Here is a 22,829-nt window from a genome sequence, read left to right on the forward strand (position 1 = left end):
AAGCCCCTCTAGCAGGGCCCTGCCCAAGGCCCCAGATGAGGGACAAGGCCAGGGCCAGGCTGTGGCTCCACCGTAGCACCCATCACCAGCCCCTGGGGCTGCACACAGCACTGGAATGCATCCGGCCCAGCCCTCACTGGACAGATCTGCTCTGCGCCTTGAGGCAGCCCCTGGCAACACAGGGCAGCTGGAGTGGAAGTGGGCCTTGGCATCCTTACCGTCTTGGCTCCTTCCAAATCTGCTCTTGGGAAAGGCCTTGGCTATCAGTGACTGGCCTGATGGGAACGTAGGTCCTGGAATCCTGGACGTCAAAGCTACAAATGGCTGTCCAGGCACATGATGGCCAGAAGCCCGGGGAGGGTGGGTGAGCAGCCGGAGATGCCTAGCAAAGGCGCGGGGAGCGGGACCCAGGGCTCCAGCAACCTGCCCAGGCCCTTTCCTCCGCCTTCCTGTGTTGCCCTAACTTCCAAGCAGCCCCTTCCTGAGAGGTGCCTCCCACCCCTGCTTCAGCCAAGACAAAATCCCAGAGTGTCATTTCCTTATTTATTACAAACACAAGTTTGCAGGTAAATAATTGAGAGTCTAAAAAAATACACAAAAATAAATAACTGGAATTCTCCAAGTTCTCAGAGCAAATAAGTTATATACAGACAGGTAAAACAGAGCAGGCCCTTTTCACCGGGAGTGTCCCAAGGGTATGAGGGGACAAGGATTCTGGGGAGGGAGAGCCGGAGGGGACAGACGGGGACCGGCCAGGACACCAGCCCTTGGGCAGCCCCGTCTGGCCTCCAGGGCTGGCTTAGGTGTGAGCATCCGCTACTGCACATCACTCCTGGTTTGCAGCCGACAGGACTCCTCTCGGGACGCGGCCCCCAGGCGAGCGCACTCCGCACATGGTCCCTTTCAGCAGGGCTGTGGGGCCTGAGCCAGCGTGGGAGGCCGCTCCGCAACCTGGGGCTGAGGGCTTTCCCAGGCAGTGCCAGGGCATGAAGCTGCCTCGAGGGCGGCCCCCTTGCCAGGACCGGGGGGCCAGGGCTTGTGCCAATCCCAGCAGATGGGTCTCCTGGCCTAGAAAACAGGCGGAGGGTCCCCCAGGCCTGGGCCGCCCCTCGCCTCCTGTCTCCACACACGCTTCCTTCGCAATGTTCCCCCAGCTCCTGGTGCTATCTCTTCCCCTGCCTGGAGTGTGCAGGCCTGGGCGCTCTCGTGGCCTCCTGCTGTCGCCTAGCAAAGCGGATCTTGGCTGCAGAAATGTCCCTGGAATGGAGAAGGGTCAATTTAGCATCTCAGGAGATGTGCGCCACGCAAGAGTTCCCTGTGGGAGGCAGCAGTCATAGGGACTGGACCCTTCATCGTGGCTGCCCTGGGGTCAGAGGGTGGCCACAGCTGACCCTGAAAACAATGTCTGCACCTCAAGGACAGGCCAGACCAGGCCCGGAAGCTTCTCTGCCCACAGGGGCTTTGACAACGCTGATGTTTAGCGTCAGATGTCACCAGAATGACCTGCTTCCCATGTCCACGTATCCGCTCACGCCATTTCTTCCGGGCCGTTTACCTTCCCCTCACTCAAACTCCACCTACGAAAATCCCCACTCTTCAAGCTCCAGCTCAAGGTGGTCCAACGCAGACAAACATGGGTTCTAGCTGCCCTTTGAACCTGGCTGAGACCCTGGCGGGGATGCTGGCATCATCTGGGTGGCCTTGTCCTGGCTCAAAGCATTCTGGCCTGGGAATTAGGAGGCCGGCTTCAGTTCCCAGCTATTGGAACTTGGGCAAGTGTCTCCACCTCTCTGAGCCCCTTTCTTGATCTGTCAAATAAAAACAGGCCTGACCTGGCGTGAGGACAAGCACAGGTCAGCACAGCAAGCTCTCTGCCCACCATGCAGTGCCATGCATGCGCAGCCTTATTTTGATTTTTTTTTTTATCCCAAGACAGGTTCTGAGTACACACTGGGTCCTGCCCATCCCACTGCCCTGTCTTCTCCTGTGTTTCTGCCTCCTCACAAAGATGGGAACCACTCAGGGGCCATGCTGGGCCCCGGCACTGGCCGGCCCCAAGGAGCCAGCAGGGACAGAGGTAGGAATGTCTGATCCCCCAAAGCTCCCGTGGGGCCAGGCCCCGCCTGAGGTGCTTCACGTCTGTCAACTCATGTAACCTCACGACAGCCCCAGGACACGGACAGCACTGTTGTCCCTGCTTCAAAAATAGGAACTTGAAGCACAGAGAAGTTAAATGACAAGCCCAAGGTCACAAAGCTTGTTTGTGGCAGGCAGTCCTGGCTCAAAAGCTACCCCTTTAGCCACTCGGCTGCACGGCCAGGTGTGGGGTTTCTGTTCTCAAGTCGGTTTGGTTAGACAGACATTCACGGGAACCTCCTGTGTGCCAAGCCCTGAGCTGAGCCATGCAGAGGCCGCCAGGCAGCAGTCTGGTCTGGGGCACAGGGGAGGGGGCAGGCTGGGGAGTCAGCCCCCCGGACCCCAGCGTGTGGCAGATGCTCGATTCAGACACAACCCGAATGAACACCTGTAGTCCTTCCATAGTCACAAGCCATCAAAGCCTCTAAAGAAGTCCACTTCCAGCCCGGTGGGAACAAAGAGTGTAGTGGTTAAGAGCAGAGGTTCTGGAGTCAGCCAAATGCCACCGACTGCTGTGTGACCTTGGGCAAGTGCCTTCACCACTCTGAGCCTCTTGGCTACCCAGTGGGGATCCAGTCCTGTCTTGCATGGAGAACAAGCGGAATGTGCCCAGCCTCCAGGAGGCCCTCGGTCAGGGCAGGCGCCCTCACCTCAGCTGCTGGAGGAGATCTCCTGCAACGGTCCGTGTCTCACCAGCCTGGAGCACCTCTGTAGGGGCCTCACTGTGTGGGACTGCCACGGCTTCAGCCCTGAATGAACAGCATTGGGGTCCAAGTGAGGCGCTGTTCAGGGACCAAGGACACCTGGCAGCAGGCCCGGCCCAGCCCCCACCCACCTGCCCTCAGGAGCAGATCCATTTCCAGCCCTGTGCACCTGGCATCTTTCCTTTCCCAGGCAAGGTGGGGACCGAGGAAAACTGAGCTACCGGGAATGTGTTCTTAGCCTCAGAAAGAGGCAGCTGGGTGGCCGGCCCTCCCAGAATCTGGCCACCTGCAGCTGAGCACAGCCCTTTGCAGGAGAAACTGAGGCAGGAGTGGAGCCACAGCCTGAGGCTCAGAGGAGGAGTTTCTCCTAGACCATCATGGGAACAGGAGGCTTGGAATTGAGAAGCCAGTTTCTGCTTTCCCTAGATGCTCCAAGTCGGGGAGAGAAGGAACAAAGTCTCCCACCCCTTTTACAGATGGGAAAACTGAGGCCAGAGAGTTAAGAGACTTGGCAAAGGCCCCCAAGCAACTCTGTGACAACCTTGGGATGGTGCCATGGCCTCCCAACTCCAGAGGCTACTTTGCCACCAAGAAATCTCCAAAGTTCTCTGAGCCTTAGGTCTGAATCCAAAGCCCAGTGGACTTGGTCAGGCAGACCACGGATGAAGGCCCAGTTCTCCCTCTGACTAGCTGTGTGGCCTGACAGGACAAGTCCTGTCCCCTCTCTGGGCCTGAGTGGCCTCAGCTGTCACCTGGGAGAATCCCTCCTGCCCAGGAGTGGGGACGTGATGCTCTCAGAAGCCCCCAGAGCTGGGTAGTGGGAGGGGCTCAGGAGTGACTGGCTCCTCACAGGAAGGGACGCTGCCCACAGACCCAGGACAGCCTCTGGGCCCCTAGGACCCTGCTCCCCGCTGTTAGCCACTCTGCTCCTCTGCTGGTCTCCCATACACCCTGTGTTCCAGGGCAGGTCCAAGCTAGCAGCCACCCCTGGCCCCTGCAGGCTGGGTGCCCACTTACCAGGGCCTTCGATGGCAGAAGGTGGCACAGGTGGGGTCCCTGGCACTGGAGCATTCACAGCGCCTTGGCAGGGAGCGGCGCCGACGTCTTGGCGGGTTTCCCAGGCCGTAAGGAGCTGTCTGTCTGTGGGCGGGCAGCCAGCAAGGTAGTGGTGTAGGGTGGAGAGAGAGAGAGAGGGAGAGGGAGAGGAAGAGAGAATTAAATAAACCACGACCACCATTGTCCATACTGCACACTGAGATGGCCACCCATGCCACCAGGGTGGCAGCGAAAGGTGACCAGCCCTTGACCTCAAGAAATCCCACCGCAGGCTCCTCCCTAGGTTCCAGGTAGCCCTGGACAAGACCCCTTCCCTCTCCCCTCTCTCCTCACCCGCACTTCCCTGGCCCTGCTCAGTAAGACCTCCAGCATGGGAAGGAGGGGGTGGAAACTGTGCTCCCTCCCTAAGTCCAGAAACGAAGAATCCTCCCAGTGCCCCTGCCCTCCCCTCCCAGACAGGAACTCGAGCTGATGGAGCCAGGCTGGTCCCCCTGTTCTCAGCTTGCCCTGGAGGAGGGGAGGAAGCGCGTCTCAGAGAAGTAAACACACAGGCTCACAGCTAAGCTGTCCCCACGTGGTCACCACTTGTCTGGAGGGGTGACAAATGTGTCTTAGAGCTCTGACTTACAAATGAAGGGTGTGCGTGTGTGTACATGCACGTGTGTGCACGCACATGTGTGTGAGATCAGAGAGGATTGACTTCGGATCCAGAGTCTGGCCACGGCAGGCCAGGGGCAGGGCAGAGGCCCTGTGGCCGGCTGGACCAGCACCTTTGGGTGCCAGAGCTAATTTTAGACTATGTGGTTGGAGCTGCACTGACTGCAGGTAGAGCGGCACGCAGGGGCTGGCAGGGTCCCGCCCTGAGCGAGGGTTTGGACGCGGATTAGCTCCACACACGCTACGTGCTGAGCTTCTCTTGCCTTTTGCAATTTGGGAAAGGGGAAAAAAAACGCACAAACACACAGAGAAACTTCAACTTGAAGTACGCAGTGGCCCGGAGGCAGTGCGGGTGCAGATAGAACAGACAGCACAGGGCCCCCACCCCCGGCTCTGCCGATGACGCAGGTCAGGGTTCTCCTCTGTCACTTGGGGACAACGGCAGTACCTGCCTCATGGGGAGGACGGGGTGCACAAGATGATAATGCACGAGCAGCGCCTGGCACAGGGCCTGGCACAGTCGCGATACGGGCACTGTCATTCGTCGTGTTATTCTTGGCAGGTCGCACGGAGACAGCATGGCAGAGCGAGTGTGAGCACTGGTGTCCAGGGACCTAGGATGGAGCCTCCATCTACCACTTACTCCTTCCTGTGCGATCTTGGGGAAGGCACCTAACCTCTCTGAGCCTCAGTAGCCCATTCTGGAAAATGGAGCCAACACTTTCTTACCGGGCTGTAGTGAGAATTCTCTTGAGACAGCCCTCTATATTGCTCAGGCAGCCCCCACGTGAGAGTTGAAACAATAACTGGTAACTATTGCCATTAGCCCAATGCTCCCATCTGGAGACCCAGAGAGAGCTGTACTGTGCCAGAGGTTCACAGCATGTCAGTAGCCCCCAACTCCCACTTCCCGCTCCGGCTCCTAGCAGCCCTCCTGGATCCCAGGGTAGCTCACCCGGGAGTGTTCACCCAGATGATGTCCAGGTGGCAGAAGTAGACGCACTCCTTGTCGAGCCAGGAGCTGCAGGAGCAACGCCGAGATCGCAGGTGGGAGCCTCGGGCACGCGGCGAAGGCGCCAGCTGCTCTGGGGTAGCAGTGGCCTGGCCCTTGCCTGCATGCACAGGAGGGAGAGAGAGGTGGAGAGGTGGGTCAGGGCGGCTGGCACAGCTGGGATAGGGGGACCTGCCGGGCTCCTCCTCTTGCATAATTGAGGAAGTTGGCACTCTCACTGCTCAGGAGCTCCGGGCCAGCCCAGGGAAGCCCCAGCAGCCCCTGTGGGAAGGGCCAGGGCTGCCCTGTGCCTGCGGCACCTCTGTCCTTGCAGAGCCCCTGCAGCTGCCGCTGCCGCCGGGCTCCCACCCCTGTAGTCCCCCAGCGGCCCTGGAGGGAGACACCCATGAGCAGACGCGGGAGCTGCTGCAGCAGGCAAGGCCAGGGCAGCTCACCTTCATGCAAGGCCATGAGCAGGGCTAGAGCAACGGAGCACCAGGCGGTGGGCATGGCGACCACAGCGGCGGCAGAGCACACGGAGCGCACAGAGCGCAGGGGCTGGACTGGAACAGGGAGCGAGCCTGTTGCCAGCGTCCTGCTGCCAGTCCGAGCCAATAGCTCATTGCCTCGGTGCCCTGGCTGCCTCTTATAATACCAGGCACCGCCCCGCCCCTGGGCGTCCAGCCCTGCCCCACACCGGCGGGCCTGGAGCCAGGGACACCGCCTCCTCCCGGGGCGCCTGGCCCGCCCCAGCCTCCGCAGTGGAGGGGATAGGGGGAGGGCAGAGGAGGGAAGGAAGGGCCCACTTCTCCCTCCCCGCCTGGATCACCTCCCTGAGTCCTGAGGCTCCCCTGCAGTCCCCAGGGACCCCTCCCAGTCCTGCTGGACTGCCTCAGGTCATCCCAGAAGTGCCCTGAGCCCCTCCTCCACTCTCCGGGACTGTTCCACAGGTTTGCCCAGAGCTCAGAGTTTGGAGGGGGAGTTCCCATGAGCAAAACCCTCCCTCTCCTTGGAGGAGACCCCACCGTCCTGCTTGCCTACTGTAACCAGGCTGAGGATGCCCCTTCTACTGTGAGAGAGGTGAAAGGCCTGTTTAAGGCTATGTGGCCTCCAGCAAGTCAGCTCCCTCTCTGGGCCTGCTTCCCTCAGTGAAGGACACAGTTCACCCCTGACCTCTGACCAGCCTGGAGCTGCCTCATCTCTACCTCACCCAGGAAGTTGCTCTCTTCCCTCCCTCCCCACTTCCCCCTCGGAGGCCTGGGGATAGGAATTCTGGTTTCTTCTAGAACCTATTCAGCTGTGCAGCCCTGGCCAAGGATAGCCCTTCTGGGCCTCAGTTTCCTTGTTTGCAAAACAAAGCCAAAATGGGAGGTTCTTAATCTGTTTGGCTCACAGGCTCCCTTGACACTAAGAAGGGAGCTTCATAGCCCTGCCCAGAAAGATGCCCCTGTGGGCACACATACAAAGCACGCCTTGGAAGGTCTCCCATGTTGGACATGACAGGATGTTTTGGCTCACCTTAGTGGCTACTTTCTGCAAACAAGGCAAGGTGTTTGGGGGTCTTCCCTGGGGGCTAGCAATCTGCTCCTGCCCCTCTACTGGCTCAGGAACCGGGCCTTCCTGGAGATAAGAATAGGGATGCACTGGTGCTGAGCCGAGCAGCTCCTGGAACTGGCAGTGGCCCTCTGTTCCTACCCAGGCCTGGCTCAGAGTCCGCCTCCTGGGTCGTCTTCTCAGAGACCCTGTCTCCAGGCAGGACAGGAAAGGCCCTCTCATTTCTCAGAACTCCCAGCCTGCCTGACTCATGACCTTGGGCTTATCTCCCCAGTAATCTTGAGGTCCAGAACTCCAGAGAAGGCAGGGCCTGGAGCCTGCCTGGCACACAGTAGGAGCCCTCTGAGTGAGTGCTCTCTGAGGGAGGGGGGAATGAATGAATATAGATGCCTGGCTTTAGACTGTGGAAATTAGGTGCTCAGGAACCCAGGCTGCCCAATTTTTGGTTCTTGTGTTCAGCAGTTCTTTTGTCATTAGACATTTATGAAGCGGGAAAGAGATGACCACAAAGAAACAGGCAATTTTGCTTCTTCCTAGGGCACGTCCAGAGCATGCATGTGTGTGTGGATGTGTGTGCGATCCTGGGAAGACAAGGCAGAACCAAAGGAGGGAGATACCTGTCACTGTTCTCTTCCTTCTCCCAGGCTGGGTCAGGCGGCAGTGGAAGCAGGAACAAACATTTCTGAGCACCTACTGTGTGCTCAGAGCACTTTCAGCTCCTCTCTATCACAGCCCCGGGAGACAGGTGGTAGCATCTGGGTATCTGCCCTACTACTGCCCAGGAGAAAGTTGAAACTCAGAGAGGAGCCCAGCCTGGCCGAGGTCACAGAGCTGGTCATGCGGAGCTGGCTTTGGAACCCAGATCTTGGTTTCTCCAGCAAAGCACAGTGACTCCCCGTGCAGTGCTCCCTGCCCCCTGCACGGCACCTCTCTAAGAATTTAAAAGAGTATTTCTGGAATGAGGTGAGCGATACTCCCAGTCATTTCTGTTAACCTCCAAGAGAATATAAATAGGGAATTAAGCAGGGCCAAGGTGGAGGTAGGGGTGGAGAGAGAATTCAAGCTACTGAAGCGTGAAGAGAAGAAAGAAGAAAAAGCAGGTCAGCGGGAGGAGGAGGGGCTCAGGGAGGGGAGGCAAACAAACAGGGAGGCAGATAGCCACAGGCAGGGAGAGACGGAGCACGAGGAAGCAGAGTGTAGTGAGAAAGAGAGAACTCGCTCTTGAGAAAGTAGAAGAGAAAGACCACGGGGAGCAAGAGCGAAGGAGCTAACGTGTCTAATCTTTACACAAATGCAAGGTGCCCGCTCGGGACAATAGGGAACCAGAGGCTCCGAGTCTGGAAACATGATAGGAGAATTAAATGGACCAGGAGACAGGATCTCTCCGTGGCGTGAAAGGAGGATGTCGACAGGGCAGGGCCACCACCCGGCCCCGCAGGGTCAGCGCAAGGAACTGTGCCCACTCTGGTTTCCCTCCTTCCCTGCCCTCGGCTCGAGCTGGGCAAACAGGGCTCCTGTGAAATGGAGAGGCCTGGCCGGGGAACCTGAGCGAGCCCAGGTCTTAGGGGGTGAAAGCATTCCGGGAACAGCGCTACCCCACTGGCAAGAGTTGGGTTCCAGGTAGAGAAAATTACGCCAAGCTAAAAATAGCCAGCCCCAGCCCCCTAGGGCTCTTAGCCTGGGCCCTGACAGTCACCTCTGCCCCTCCTGGCTGGCCTGGCTGCGTGGCCCCCCAACCCCACTGCTCTGGCCCCCACCAACTGCCCCAGCCAGCTGCCCCGCTGCACTGCCTCAGCCTGACTCGGCCCTGCTACCTGCCTGGGCTGGTAAAGGCTGCAGGTAGAGGGGCAGGAATTCATTGAAGGTCACCCTGTCGGGATTTGGAAGGAATTATTTTGCACACAAATGCTTGGCACCAAGCCCAATCCAAGAAGGAGAGATTTGTGGGGAGGGCAGGCTGGCAGAAGAGGGCAGTTGAGGTGTATTTCTGGGTGAGATGCTGTGCTAAAAACTGCCTCTAGAAATTGTCTCCAGTCTCTACTCCTCTCCGCTGGATGTGATAACTGAGGTCCAAGAGGAGAGGCAACTTGCTCAAGACAGTGACGGGGCCAGACATGTTCTCTTGGTTACTAATTCAGTTCTACCCTTTCCTGTACACCAGTGAAGCTCCCAGGGGTCCAAGCTGAGCCCAAGCCTCTGGGTCTGTTTGGCAAGGGCTGCCAGGAAGGATCCCACTGGCAGGAAGGCCAGGGCACTGGGACAAGGCTAGGTCATCTTCCTGTGCACCCCAAAGCTCCCTCTATATCTCCTGCACTAAGTAAATATGGTTCCATCGAGCAGCTGTTCAGCAGCCATGGATACTGTGTGGATGAAGGATGCACAGGAGTGAGGATGAAATGCCCTGGGGATGTTGTCTGGTAGGGCAGGCATGGGCTGCAACAGGTGCCTGGTGTTGTTGCAGGAGCAATGAGCTTTGGTCCCAGCTCTGCTATTCCTACTGTGTGGCCTTGGACAAGTCCTGTCCCTTCTAGCTTCCCTGGAAAGCTTTTCTGCCTTCCTGCTGACCGCGAAGGGTGCTCTCAGTTCCCCAAATGTAACCTCTGCAGACTCTGACTGCATCGCTCTTGCTCCCAGCTTGGGACCCTCTGCTCTGCCACCTCTGCAAAACCAGTCACTTCCCCCTTGCCACCTGGCCCCACCAGGTTTCAGGAAGTTCTGTTTGCAGCCCCAATGGAAAGGACGCAGTGTCTTGATTGCCAGCACACACTGTGCAGGCGATTTAGCAGAGCGAGCAGCTGGGAAGATGGGGCTGGCCAGGGGGAGATGTCTGGAGCCCCAGGGAATGCGGGCTGGGGAGGGTTTGGCCCTGAAGCCGCCTGGGTTGAGGATCTAGGGACTCAGGGGGTTCAGACATTCCCATCACCGTTTGTCCCCAAGTGATGTCTCCGAGGCTGCAGCTCAGGGCTGCCCCTACTCGGGACTGGGGCCACTCGGCCTCAGGGCCTCTTTCTGGTGGGTGGTCTGGGCCTCCTGCCATGGGCCACAGCTCACCCTGAGCCAGCAGGGCCTGCCACCGCCCACGCCACTGTCTACATGCTGAGTCCCCACGAGGGCAGCCTCAGCCTATGGGACCAGCTCCCCTGGTCTCCACGGCTTCCCTCAGAGGACACCCTTTGTTAGGTCTCCTCCCTCCAGCTCGGCCCATTGGGGAAGATTTATATCTCCCACATCAGCTGTACTTGTAAAGGAATAACTCATGTGCCCTGTTTGTTTTTAATCTAAGGATAATCAGAACAGGGTCAGCAAGGCCCACAGAACTGCTGGAATTTCAGCCGAAAGCAGATATTGTTCAGTCAAGGCGCCCTTGTCAAGAGGCCACGTGAGTCCTGCTGGCCAGGGACCCAGCATCCAGGATGGAAATCTCTGGACTCAAAGTTTTTGAGTTACCTCCAAAGTGCTAAGGGCCCAGTTCCCCACTTAGCCTCTTAAGGGTGTGGGGTAAACATGCATTTAGTGAGGATTTAATATATCCCAAGTGCTGTGCTAAGGGATTTACATACATTACCTCCACTAACTGTCACAACATACCTAAGGGGTGGGTACTGTAATTAGTCTCTATCTTATAAACGAGGAAACTGAGGCTCAGGACTTGCCCAATGTCAGACAGCTAGAAAGTGGCAGAGCCAGGATCGGAAAGCAGATCTGTGTAACCTCAAAGCACGAACCCTGAGCCCTGTGTACCCTCAATGTGCTTTTCCAGCTCCCCAGCCTTTGGGGAGCCCTCCTGCAGCAACTCCTTTCCAGGGGTCACCTCTCTGCTCTTACCACGCAGAGAGCCCTATGCAGGTGGGGCAAGTGGGGAGCCCAGGAGCAGAGGTAGCCTCCGGCCTTCACCCATGGGGTGGGTGAGTGGGGCTCACTCCCACAGCAAGAACACCGCATGTAGCCCACGCCTACAAGGCCAGTGGCTAGGGCTGGTCGCAGCCATTAGGTAGCCATGGGCAGTCCATTCCTAATTCACAGGATCCCACAATGGATCTGGGAGGCAGGCTGGGCTCCTGATTCTCACTTTAAAGATGAGGTCTTTCCAGATAAGATTCTCATTTTACATAAGGAAGTGACTTACTCAGGGTCACACAATGAACAAGAGGCAGGGCTGGAACTTTTCCCCTTCTATTCATCTGCTATGGGACCAACAGCCTATGTCACATTTATCCAATGATCTTCCCATCTATTCACCTACCTACCTGTCTATCCATCTGTCCATCGTCTATCCATCCATCCATCCATCCATCCATCCATCCAAACCATCCATCCAGCAATTCAACCTCCTGTGTTCACATCCATCTAGCCATCCACCCATCTATCCATCCATCCTTCCTTCTATCTATCTATCCATCCATTCATCCATTGTCTAACCTTTTATCCATCCTTCCATCCATACGTCTACATAACCAGTCTCCCATGCATCCATCCTCCTTCACGACAGATATGTTAGAGAGATTAGAAGAGTCAAAGCTTGAAGAGCTTTGAATGGCATATTACACTTGTCCTGGAAACATCTGGTTATTTCCTGGGGAGAAGTGTGTCTCGCCACTGAGAGGGATGAACACATTGAGCCATGGTCTTCTCTGAAATCCCCACCCTAGGGCCTAGCACAGGCCGGAGCACATGGTCTGTGCCCAATGCTGGAGTGAAATGGATTGCACAAGATGGCTTTGTCTCACCAGACATAGCCGGTCTTTGCATAGATAGCCCTCCTGATGAGGGAGGTTTAGGCCCCTTTTCTTGCCTGATACCATCTTTAAAATGCTCTAATCATGAAGACTTGACATAATCATTAAGAAAAAAATCACATAGGTAGCCAGAGAGGGAAGGACCCTCGGCCTCTACCTAGATGAGGAAACCAAAGTCCAGGAAGGAGGAAGAGCCCACCACAGGTCACCCTGCCTGGCCTGGATCCTAGAAACCCAGAATGCCTGGATGCTTTCCTCTCTGAGGCCCCTACACTTGGAGAGGCTGGAACCCCAGCATTCTCCTCCATCCCACCACCACCACCAGCCAAGACACGCAGCTGGTCATTTTTCAGAGTCACACCCACTGTGTTGCCCAGAACCCATGTTTTCCAAGGCGCACCCAGCTCCCCACCAGGAGGCCGTCTTTCCCCTCTGGGAAGAGGTGAGCCACCAGGAGGCCGGGCCATGCAGAAGTACAGTACTTCATTCTAGAATTAAACGTCAGCTAAAAATAAGTGCCTCGTGCCTATATCATCAGGGTAACTTGGTGCCCAGCAGGCAGGCAAAGCCGGGGTTCCCGCTGTGGTTCCAGGCCAACATTCCTGAGCAGAGACATGCCTGGGAAACCTCCTGGCCTAAAAGCCTTTGCCTTCCCGCCCAGCGCCTGGGAATCCTGAGCCGTGAATGACCCAGGAGGGGCACAGCTGGGCTCTGGCAGGCAGGAGGGTGGTCAGGAGCTGAAGCTGCTGCCCGAGGCTGGCTGGGGGTGTGGGGGTGAGTCAGGGGCCAGCCCACTCTGGAACCTCTGACGGATCTGGCCGCCAGCTTCAAAGCCCTGTGACTCAGGCTCACATCCCCTCATCCCCCATGGACAAGTGCCCAACACTGTGTCAGACCAGAGGTGGTGCAGGGCAGGGCTTGGCCAGTCTAGGGAATGGTTCTGTTGCTCAGGAGCCATGTGACCAAGGGCACACGACAATTTAACCCTTCTGAGTGTCAGAGGCCACATCCATCAAAGGCGTCTAAAAAGAAAAATCCCAACTCACAGCTGCTGGAAGGTTTTGTGGCAGAGCCAATGGAAAGCTTGGCCCATCGCCTGGCATAGGAGAGCTCTGTTGGCTAGCCTTTGTCTTCGCTTACTCACCCTGGGCTGCGGGGTGGGTATGGGCCTCTCCATGTGGACATGCTCCTGGAAAGGAGTGGTATATGTGTGTGTGTGTGTGGGGGGGGGGGTACTAGAAATTCTGCCGCCTGCATGCCACGTGCCAGGTCCCCCATGTGTGGCCCCTCCACTGCTCTGGGTACCATAGCCTTTCCAGGACACGCGGCCACCCTGGCTTGCCCCTCTCACCCACATTTGCTTTGGCACAACACTCAATGCCACACCAGACAAAAAGTATGTGGAGATTTGGGCCAAAGCTGCCTTCCTATGACAACCAGGCTTCAGCTGGAAGTCTGCAGCCAGGACCCGGCCCGGCCTCGGGGTGTAGCGTCTGGCCAAGCCCAAATACGCTCCCTGACATTGGGCCTGCTTGGGGTCTGACCCTGAGCTATCTTTCCTTCCTCAAGCCACCAGTGCTGATCTGGATGCCCAAGGCTTTGGCCCACCAGACCACACGGCTTGCCATTCCCTGGATACACTGCAGACTTTGCCTCCATGCCTCTGTGCAAGCTGGGGCCTCCCAGCCTCCTTCCATTCTTACTTGATTTATTCTGCCCATCCTTCAAGGCCCATCACAAATGGTACCTCCCCCAGGAAGCCTTCCTAACTCCATCTAAAACATGAGATCTAACCCTCCTCTGAACATCCAGATGGTTCTCATTTACAGCCACCTCTGGCTAGGCCTGATCTTGTGTCTCCGAGGGCAGGCAGGTGGCAAAGGGCTCTGATTCTGGTGGCAGGCTGAGCCAGGTTTGTATCCGAGGCCCACTTCTCATTACATGTGCCCCCTCCTCCTTCTTTGAGCCCATTTCCTCATCTATAAAATGGGCATAATCATGGTAACATGGCTGTGGTTAGGATTAAATGAGAAAGAGCACTGTCAGTGGTAGCCACTACTATTACTTATGACAGATAATTACAGACCCCCACCACATTATTGCTCTCACTTAAGCCTTACAGCATAAGCCTTCAAGGTATGTCTGTGCGTCCATTTTCAGATGAGCCTTCAGACTCTGAGAGGTTGGATGTCTTGACCTGTAATGGTCGAGGTTCAAACCCAGGTCTGTCATACCCCAGGGTCAGTGCTATTTCTACTCCAGCTGCCCTTCTTTCCCCATGTGACCTCCCCTAGCCTCTATCCCCTCGTCCAGATCATATGCTCAGCAAATACCTGTTGACTTGGAAATGGTGAAGTCAGAGTTTTTTCTTGGGTCTGCTCTTCCTCTACTGGCCCAGCCCAGCCTCACAGGGTCCCTGCAGCCCAGGGAGCTGCCTCTGGAGCATCGTGGGGTGAGATAAAGACAACATGGGCTGAGGCAGCACAGCCTGGCGGTTCCTGTGGTACGCTCCGAGGAAAACACTGGCAGCAGGTGGGACTCTGTTGCCAAATGAGTTTGGGAAACTGGGTTTCCAGTGGGGCTTCTAAGAGTCTCCAGTGAGCAGAAGAGCTTGGTGAGTCTCCCAGAGGGCCATCTCTGAGACTGGGAGGTGAGGGGGTCCTGATTCCAGGGAGGCGGCTCCCAGGCCGGGAAGAGGGGGACATGGAGTTACAGGCTTGGGTTCAGCTGCCAGCTGGGTGGCTGCAGGCAAGTGCCTTCTGCTGCCTGAGCATCAGTTTTGTCCTCCGTGAAATGAGGCGGCTCTGTGGCGCCTGGGAGACCAGGAAATGTGAGGCTGTCTGCACCCAGACAGACCTCTTCCCAGAGCCTTCTGGACCCACCTAGGGAAGTTTAGTGCCCAGCCTGCAGAAGGTACCCTGGAGCTTCAGTCCCCGGGGAGCCCTTCACTGATGCTACTCCATCATCAAAAGAAGAGCCAGACCATCTCCTCTCCATCTCCCCTTCATTTCTTGAAACCATCCTGGGCTTACTATGTGCCTGGCACTCTAAGAATTAATCATAGCCACCATTTAGCCATGTAAACATTTACCCACGTCTGGTGCCAGCTGCCAGACTCTGCACAAACACTTGACATCTGTTGTCATATATAATCACCACAGCAGGAGGGCATTCTGCTTACTATTCTCACTTTAAAATCTAGGGGCCTGAGGCTGAGAGATGTGAAGTGGCTTGTGCAAGGTCACACAGCCATTTGAATCCAGATCTGCCTGCCTCATAGCCTGTGTTCTTAAGCACGATCCTGGCATATGTGATCTCAGATAGAATCCTTACGGATGCAGCTTATGATTACCCTCCTTTTTCAGATGAGGAACCTGAGGTATTTTGTCTGAGGTCACCCATGCAGCCAGCAAGGAGCTGGGATTTGAACCCAGGTCAGGCTGAACACTTGGCCTGAGCTCTCAACCACCTCAATTCTGGACTTTCCTGTCAGGGCCAGAGTCCCCAAAAGCAGGTCATGGGTCTGAGTCTGAGGGCAGCAGGAAAGGTCCCCCATCGCTCCGCCTGGCTCCCAGACTGTGAGCCACAGAAACTCTGGGCGCTCCAGGAGAGGAGGAGGCTGTTTACGTAGTGAGCAGTGTGCGGGGTGAGGTGAGCCGTGACTCAGGGTGGGGGCAGCCCCGGCCAGGCCATCACCGGGGTCCCCGGGAGGAGGAGGTTGGGCAAAGCCCGGCTGAGTCACAGCAGCGAGATGGGACAGGGAGCTAGGAGGACCCAGTGACCTCACACTTTCCTCTGAGCCTCAGGCCCAGGTGGGCCTGGGGGGCCTACCCTGTCAGGTTAGGCACACCCCTTCTTTGGCCATCCATAGTCAGGGGGTGTCTGTGACACCAGAGGGTCTCCCTGCAGGTTCCCTGAGGCCTGGTGTTGTTAGAACCCTGACGCCCTGCCAGCTGGTATAGGGCACAGAACAGGGGCATAGGGGACAGAATCTTGCTCTACCTCTGATACTGTGTGACCTAGGCCAAGCAATTGCAGCTCTCTGACCTTTGACTTCCTCCTCTGTCCTACGGATTCATGTGAGGATCTCATTAGCTGGTGACTCTTGTCCAAGCCCTGACATAGCTGATGTCCTGGGGGCGGGGAGGGAGGGAGGCAGCCATCATCAGCCAGGAGCCCCCAAGAGAACAGAGGGCTATAGCAGACAGGCCCTAACTACCATGGTTGCGGATCCACACTCCAGTGTCCTGGCTCTTGGCTGTGTGGCCTGGGGTGAGGGCCTTCTGGTCTTTGGGACTCAGTTTCCCCATGTGTCAAATAAAAATAATAACCGCAAACTCTCAGGAGGATGATGTCATGGGGTTCCCGAGAACACCCACCACCACCTTGGGCCAGATTTTGGGAAGGAAAAGACTAGGACCCATTCCTCCAGGGCCCAGAAGCAGTGGAAGAGTCCCCCCAAATTCCTGCCCAGAAGACACGCCTGGGACCCTTGTGAGGCCACTGCCTACTCCCCACCCAGCACTCCCCAAGGCTGGTCCAGAGAGGGTGAGGGTTGCCAAGGTCATACAGCAGCCAGCCTAATGGATCCGCCACCCAAGGGGAAGGGGCCTTATCTCCCCAGATAAGGCTCCTGAATGGGCCTGGAAGGCCTTGTGGCCTCCGATTTTGGTGAATCCTGGGGGTGGCTGGGGAGGGCCAGAGCTGGGCTGGCTCAGGCTGACCATAGAGCAACCACTTCTCCCAGTGCCTCCTCAGCCTGAGTCAGCCAGGGGCTGCGGCTGCTTCTGAGTTCATCGCCTGCCTGCCCGCCTGCCACCCAGCCTTGGAACCCAGGCCTCAGGCACAAGGCGGGTCTATAATACTGACCTGGTGCTAATGACAGCTGTGTGGGGACCTCTGCCCATGTGCCAAGCATTCTCTCTGCCTTCATTCATTTGATCCTCCAAACAGGCCCGGGAAGCAGGCTGGGCAGCCCCTGGGAGTGAGTTTCAGAGAGCCTGCATAAGCTGCCCAAGGACACACAGCCAGAAGCAAGAGAGAAGGGTCTTCAGGCCCCAACGTCATGTCCTCTGCCACCATGCAGCAAACATGCTATGCCTGCTCTGTGTCAGACCTGGGGCTGGGTCTGTGGATCTGTGGGCCAGCTAGGATTTGGGGAAAGGGGCCCCAAAGGCACTGGTATTTGCCTGGGATAGGGACCTGGGAGTGTGAAGGGCCTGTGATGAAGGCTCTGGACCTAAGGACCAATGTGTGCTCTGTGTTGGCTGAGAGGGAAGGATAGACAAGTTGCTGTAGGACCCCAGAGGAGTGAGTGCCCATTTCTGCCTGGAGTGTCAGGAGGGCTTTCCAGCAGAACAGACATCTGAGGGAGGTCGTGCAGGTGGAGAAAGGCAGAGGGAACAGCTTAGGTAGAGGCTGGTAGGGCTGAAAGAGCATGCACATCCTAGGACCTGAGTGAACAGGGTGAGGGACTCACTGATGAGGGAGGAGCTTGGAGGCTAGACCACAGGCCCCATGCCCAGCTGGGCACTGACCTTTCCCTGAGGTCCAAGTGGAGTCAGCTGGCATCTGTGCTGTGGAGGCCCAGGCCAGGTGAGTGGGGGGGACTTCCTTCCAGGGCCTTCTCTGGGCTCTCAGACAAGTCCCAGGTTGGTGACACCACAGCCTGGGGAAGAGATGCCCAGTCTGTCTCGGCACCTGAGAGGAAGGCCACCTACTGGCCACTTCCTGCAAACTCAGGGCAGACCTCTGACCTCCACACCCCACGGCTCCAAAGAGCTCCACCTTTTCTGAGACCAGGTTGCAATGGGGAAAGAGGCCAGGTTGGCAGAGGGATCATGGCAGGGACCCTCCCTCTGCCTCATTTTCCCAAGGAGGGCAGGCAGCTCAAAGCTCCCCAGCTTCCTGGCTGCCCTAAGGAGGCCCATCCCAGCGTGGCCCAGCCTGGCTGGTGATCCTGGCTGAGCTCGACTGCGCTCTGTAATTTAGTGTTGGCCGAGATGACCACGTGGCGCGGAGGGGAAGGAAGGTTTGTTGAACCACATCTGCCTTTTCCTCTTCCTTCCACCAGTCATACTTGGAATCTCACTTGTAATTTCCCCGGCAACCCCCGGAGGGCGCCCTGCCACGGTCGGCCATTGCATAGGTGAAGAAAGGGAGACGGAGAGAGGTGAAGCAGGGACCGGTCTCGACCACCGAGGGGCCGCGGAGCTGGGAGGACGCCACTGTGCGCCAGACGCTGCCTTGTGCGCTTGGGCACATAGGGGACGCGTGCAGATTCTGGAACCTTACAACCGGGGTCACAGCCCAGCTCTGCAGCTTGCCAGTGTGTGACCTCAAACAGACCAGTGTCTGTTGACCAGTGTCTCAGGTTCCCTATCTGTAAAATGGTGACAATAAGAGGACCTTCCTCATAGGGCTGGTGTAAGAATTAGGTGAGATAACTCAGACCAAGTGCTTACAACTGTGCCTGGCACATCCCCACTTGGCAGATGGGGAAACTGAGGCTCAGAGACAAGCAGTGCCCACGAGCAGGGATTCACGCCCCCGCCCACCACCTGCGTCCTGCTCACCCTCCCACCCCACGCGGTGGCCCCGCGGCCTGACACTCCTGGCCCTCGCGGGGCCGGCGGGGGCCACCACTGTCTCTCCTTCTCATGCCTGTTTTGGGCAATCCTGTGGCTGGGGGCCGAGCGCGAAGCAGCCGCGGCGAGCATGCGGCGGGTGAGCGAGCGGAGGCCCGGCTGGCGGCCGTACTCGGCCCGCCCTCGCCTCCCGACCAATTTTGGGCAAAGCGGTGGCGCGCTACGTGCCGGCCGTGAGTCAGCGCGCAGGAATGCGCAGGATGCTTTGTTCCCCGCGCCGCGGACGAACGTGCTGGGACCGGGGCGCGGCTGGCCTGACATCAATGCTCCGGCAGCGCGGCCACGTGCGCCCCCGCCGCGGGCCCGGGACCCAGGTCTCAGGTGCCCCGCTGGGGACTCCAGGAGACCTCGGGAGGCCCGGCCCCCTCCCCAGGCCTCAGCGGCTCTGCCCCTAAATGGCCCTAGCAGCCCAAGACCCCTGCGCGGGTCACAGGGGAACAACTGGGAGAAAGGCTGCCCAGGAGGAGCAAGGCAGCTGCTCTGGAAGGGCCGGGAGGTGGAACCCAGAGGTCGCACAGCCATAGCAAGACCCTGGGGCTGCCGTGGGGTTGCTGTTTGGGGCCCTGGGGCCCCACCTCCACATCGAGGCTGCCGTGGGAGAAAGAGGCAGGGCCTGAGTCCTCCAAGCACTGCCACCAGCTTGCTGTGTGTGTCCCCCAAGTCACTCCCCCTCTCTGGGCTTGGGTCTGTCCAGCTGACAAGTGGGGTGACACTGGCTGTCTTGTTCTTCCCCAGAGTCCTGTGCTGGGTAACGAGGTCTCAAGCATGGCAGTGCCTTGGAAAGGAGTGCAGGGGCCTTGAGAAGTCTTTGGAAATGGCAGATGGCCAAGGCGAGGTCTTTTGTGTGCCAGGCTATGCTATGCCATCTAATGGTCAGAACAACCCTGGGGAGGGGGGTGGGCATTGCTGCTTGTGGAAACTGAGGCTCAGAGAGGTGAAGTCCTCTGCCCCAGGCCACACTCTAGTACCAGCAGAGTGGGTGGGAACCCAGGGCAGTGTGACTGGGCCCCCCTTTTTCCTGAAGGGTGTGGTTCCTCCTCCTGGGCTGGAGGGGCAGGCTAGGCACCCCCAGCTGCGGGGTGCTGCTGACGTGGCCAGCCCTGGCCAGCCCTGGCCAGCCCTGAGGCTCCACTTCAGGCTGTCCTCAGAAGGAGCAGTGGTGGCTGGAGTAGAATCCCTCCTACCGTGGGTGGCCTTGGGCAGATCACTTGCCCCCTGGGTCCTCCCATGACTGCACTGTCATGTTCCCACTCTAGCTTCCCCAGGGACTAAACGGCCAAGTCTGTGCATAGAACCTGCAGGGGGCACGCAGGGTGGCCAAAGGGTCTCAGGACACTCCTCTGGATGGGAATTTTTTCCTGTGCTCTCTCCCTCCCCTGTTCCCTCATCCACAAGTTCCCAGACACCAGGCCACAGTGCCCCTCAGTCCCACTCAGCACACAGACGGGGCTGGAGCATGGGGGTCCCAGTTGGTCTGGGACCTTTCATAGGAGACCACCAGCATCAGCCCCGGCCTCAGGAACTCTGCAGTTGGGCAGATCCTCATTGGGGTCCTTGCTAGCCCTCCCCCTGCTCAGTCTATTCTGGAACTCTTTGGCTTCTGTCCCTCTGAGACTGTAAGTTCTATCCCACGATGACCTCCCCCCACCCCAGGGCTGACCTTGCGGAGGCCATATTCCCACCTTGGTGCCTGTCCTCTCTTGGCACCCCGACATGGCCCCCACCCAGCCTCAGCTGGTCCCCAGTGATGAGTGCTGGCAGAAGAGGCCGAAACCCCCAGATGGCTCTCAGCCTGGCCCCTCCCTGTGTGGTGGTCTTACCCGGAGGTCGCGCAGCTGCAACCTGGGGAAGGTGGATGCTGCAGGGGCCCAGGAAGCCCTCTCTACCACCTGGGGCCAGAGATCCTGCATTTGGGACAGTGCCTTTCATGCTGCCAGCTGTGCTTAGGCCTCACCTGTAAACTGCTCACCAGGGTGTGAGATGTGGCCACTGGCAGAGGCCACACACACAGCGGTGAGATGCTCTGGAGTCAGCCAGCTCTGGGGCCTGGGCAGGTCACCCCACTCTGCACCGCAGATTCCATCTGTGAATGGGAGCAGGGTCCCTTTTGTGAGCATTCAGGGAGTTGGTAGACACAAGCGACTCAGCACACAGTGCCTGTTGCGTCAGCTTGAGCCCCATCTGAAGAGTTCTGGTGACTTCCACATCGTCTCCATCGTCTTCATTGACTTGAGCCAATGACGACACTCCTCCTCCTGTAGATCTCTGTGGTCATAGGTTCCCCTGGTTCCCCAATGAGGAAGACCACCTGGTATGGCCCCTCACAGCTCAGACCAGGCCACTGCAGCCCAGAGAGAGACAGGGCCCTGCCACACAGCAAGGCTGGCAGGTAGAACCTGCTGCTGCCTCGGGTGGAGGATGATGGTCTGTGAGACCCTTTGGCCTCCAAGTCTCAGAGGCTCTGAGGACACGGGGTGATGGGACAGACTGGAGTGAGCAAGTGTCTGCACATGCCCCACCCCGCCGGCACAATTCCTGGCACCCGAGGGCCCCGCCTCAGCCTGGCACGCCTGCCTGGATTCCTGCCCGTGTGGTTTCCCCTGGGCCTCTCCCTCACGTCCGCTGGCAGAGCATCCCCAGCTGTCTGCATTCCTCTGCCATGAAGACGGCCACCTTAGGGCCGGACCTGGCTAGGACATCCCTGAATGTGGGAGTGTGCGTGCTGGTGAGGATGTGCAGGGACACACCTGCGGGCACCTGTCTCTCTGTCTCCTTGCATGGGTGTGCATACAGGTGCATGGCTGTGCCCTGTGTGTCCATGTGTGCATGGATGTGTGTGTGTGCAGGTGTGCACTGGGCACGGGCACCTGTGTGCACATGCATGAGTGCATGAGAGATGCAGGGGGGCTATTGTGGAGGAGGGAACTTATGGATCCCGAGGGGTCCCACGGGCCTGTGGGCAGGGTGGGACCTCCGCTCAGGCACAGTGTGGGGGGTGGTGCATGTTTCCCATAGCCGAGAGCCCTTGCATGTGTGAGGGTCATGTACCTAGGCATGGCCCCTCTCTCGGGCCGAGCTCACAGCCACTGGAGGAAGCTGGAGGAGGGAAGAGAAGGGGGTCAGGACGAGGTCAAGTGTGGAGAGCCCAGCTGCCTGGCTGAGCTGGATGTTTCCCATGTGTTCCCGATTTCACCCTCATACCTGTCCCAGGAGGGATAACAGTGGACCTGACACTTGGAGAGGGCCGGCCACTTGCCCCAGGCCACACAGCCTGTGAGTGGTGGAGCCAGCGCTCGCATCCTCGTCTGCCTGACTCTAGGGGCTGCCAGGCAGACAGGGAGGGCAGGGGGCTGCTGCAGGGACCCAGCACAGCAGAGACCTCTGCACTGTCCAGCCGGGGCCAGGCCGTTCCCTGGGAGGATGGGAGCCTCAGAGCCGCCCACCAGGCCCCTTGTACCCGGCCCCCACCTGCCTCAGCTGGATAATCATAATAAACATGCGTAGAGCCATTGCCTGGCCCTGGTGTAACTGCTTTGCGTGGAATAACTCATCTAATGCTCCCGAACCCTCTAGGAGGCCAGTGCCATTACTAGGCTATTATTATTATACTCTATGTATATATGTTATACTATGTCTAATATTTATAACATATAATAATAATTACTATTATTATTCTCATTTTAGAAATGAGGAAACTGAGGCACAAATATGTTAACTAACTTGCCCGAAGTCCCACAGCTGAAAAACGGCCCAGCCGGAACTTAAGCCCACGCATCTGGCTCCGGAGTCCGGGTGCCCAAGCCAAACACATGTGGCTGTGGCCAGTATTTCCTCATGCTCGAGACCCCAGCCTCGCCCCCTTTCTGCTGGCTGGTCTCCAACTTCATCGGACATGCAGGCCCAAGGAAATTGAGGGCTAGGTGCACCAGGCCCCCAGCTCACAGAAGGGGAAACTGAGTCTGGACTGATGTAGTGCCTGGGCCTGAAAAGACAGTTCCTAATGCCAGGTGCAGCCCTAGCTTTGCCTGCTCCTAACTTGCTGTGGGACTTGAAGCAAGCGCCCTGCTCTCTCTGGGCAGGGCCTTGGTTTATGCCCCGCCCTCAGAGAACAGGTAAGAAGGGCTGTCCTGAAGTTTCCAGATGGGCAGTCCCGGGAGGAGGCGGAGCAGCCTGGCAGCAGGCCTGGAGTGGGCCGGCAGGTGAAGGTGAGACTGGGCCAGGGCTGAAGTCGAGGCTCGGAGCCGGTTTTCCCAGGTGTGTCTGAGTAATCCTGTGTCTATATTTATCTCCTCCTTTCTTGGGTGAGCAAACAGAGTCCAGTGCCAGCCCAGCCTGCCACCTCCCGTGC

At 58.0% G+C, this 22,829-nt stretch overlaps 1 protein-coding gene across 2 annotated transcripts; it reads right to left on the reverse strand.

The window, feature by feature from the left end:
• Positions 1 to 529: 529 nt before the first annotated feature.
• EDN2 (endothelin 2) lies at positions 530 to 6,098 on the reverse strand. Of its 2 annotated transcripts, XM_058551956.1 has the most exons (5): positions 6,000 to 6,098; positions 5,509 to 5,665; positions 3,858 to 3,980; positions 2,787 to 2,885; positions 530 to 1,257 (listed from the first exon to the last, which is right to left on the reverse strand). In XM_058551956.1, exons 1-5 carry the CDS (start codon positions 6,052 to 6,054, stop codon positions 1,164 to 1,166), a joined length of 528 nt encoding a protein of 175 aa, XP_058407939.1. In that variant the 5' UTR covers positions 6,055 to 6,098; the 3' UTR covers positions 530 to 1,163. The 2 variants fall into 2 exon arrangements, with proteins under 2 accessions (XP_058407939.1, XP_058407940.1); XM_058551957.1 differs by lacking the exon at positions 2,787 to 2,885.
• Between the last annotated feature and the right edge of the window lie 16,731 nt (positions 6,099 to 22,829).

The sequence above is a fragment of the Diceros bicornis genome, chromosome 13, assembly GCF_020826845.1.
Source record: "Diceros bicornis minor isolate mBicDic1 chromosome 13, mDicBic1.mat.cur, whole genome shotgun sequence".
In the NCBI taxonomy this organism is placed as follows: Eukaryota; Metazoa; Chordata; class Mammalia; order Perissodactyla; family Rhinocerotidae; genus Diceros; species Diceros bicornis.

Coding starts and splice junctions, on each gene's coding strand:
- EDN2 (XM_058551956.1), bottom strand. CDS start 6,054: ATGCCCACCGCCTGGTGCTCCGTTGCTCTAGCCCTGCTCATGGCCTTG. Junction 3,981..5,508: donor ATCTGGGTGAACACTCCCGG/GTGAGCTACCCT, acceptor GCCCGCCCACAG/ACAGACAGCTCCTTACGGCC. Junction 2,886..3,857: donor TTCTGCCATCGAAGGCCCTG/GTAAGTGGGCAC, acceptor CTGTTCATTCAG/GGCTGAAGCCGTGGCAGTCC.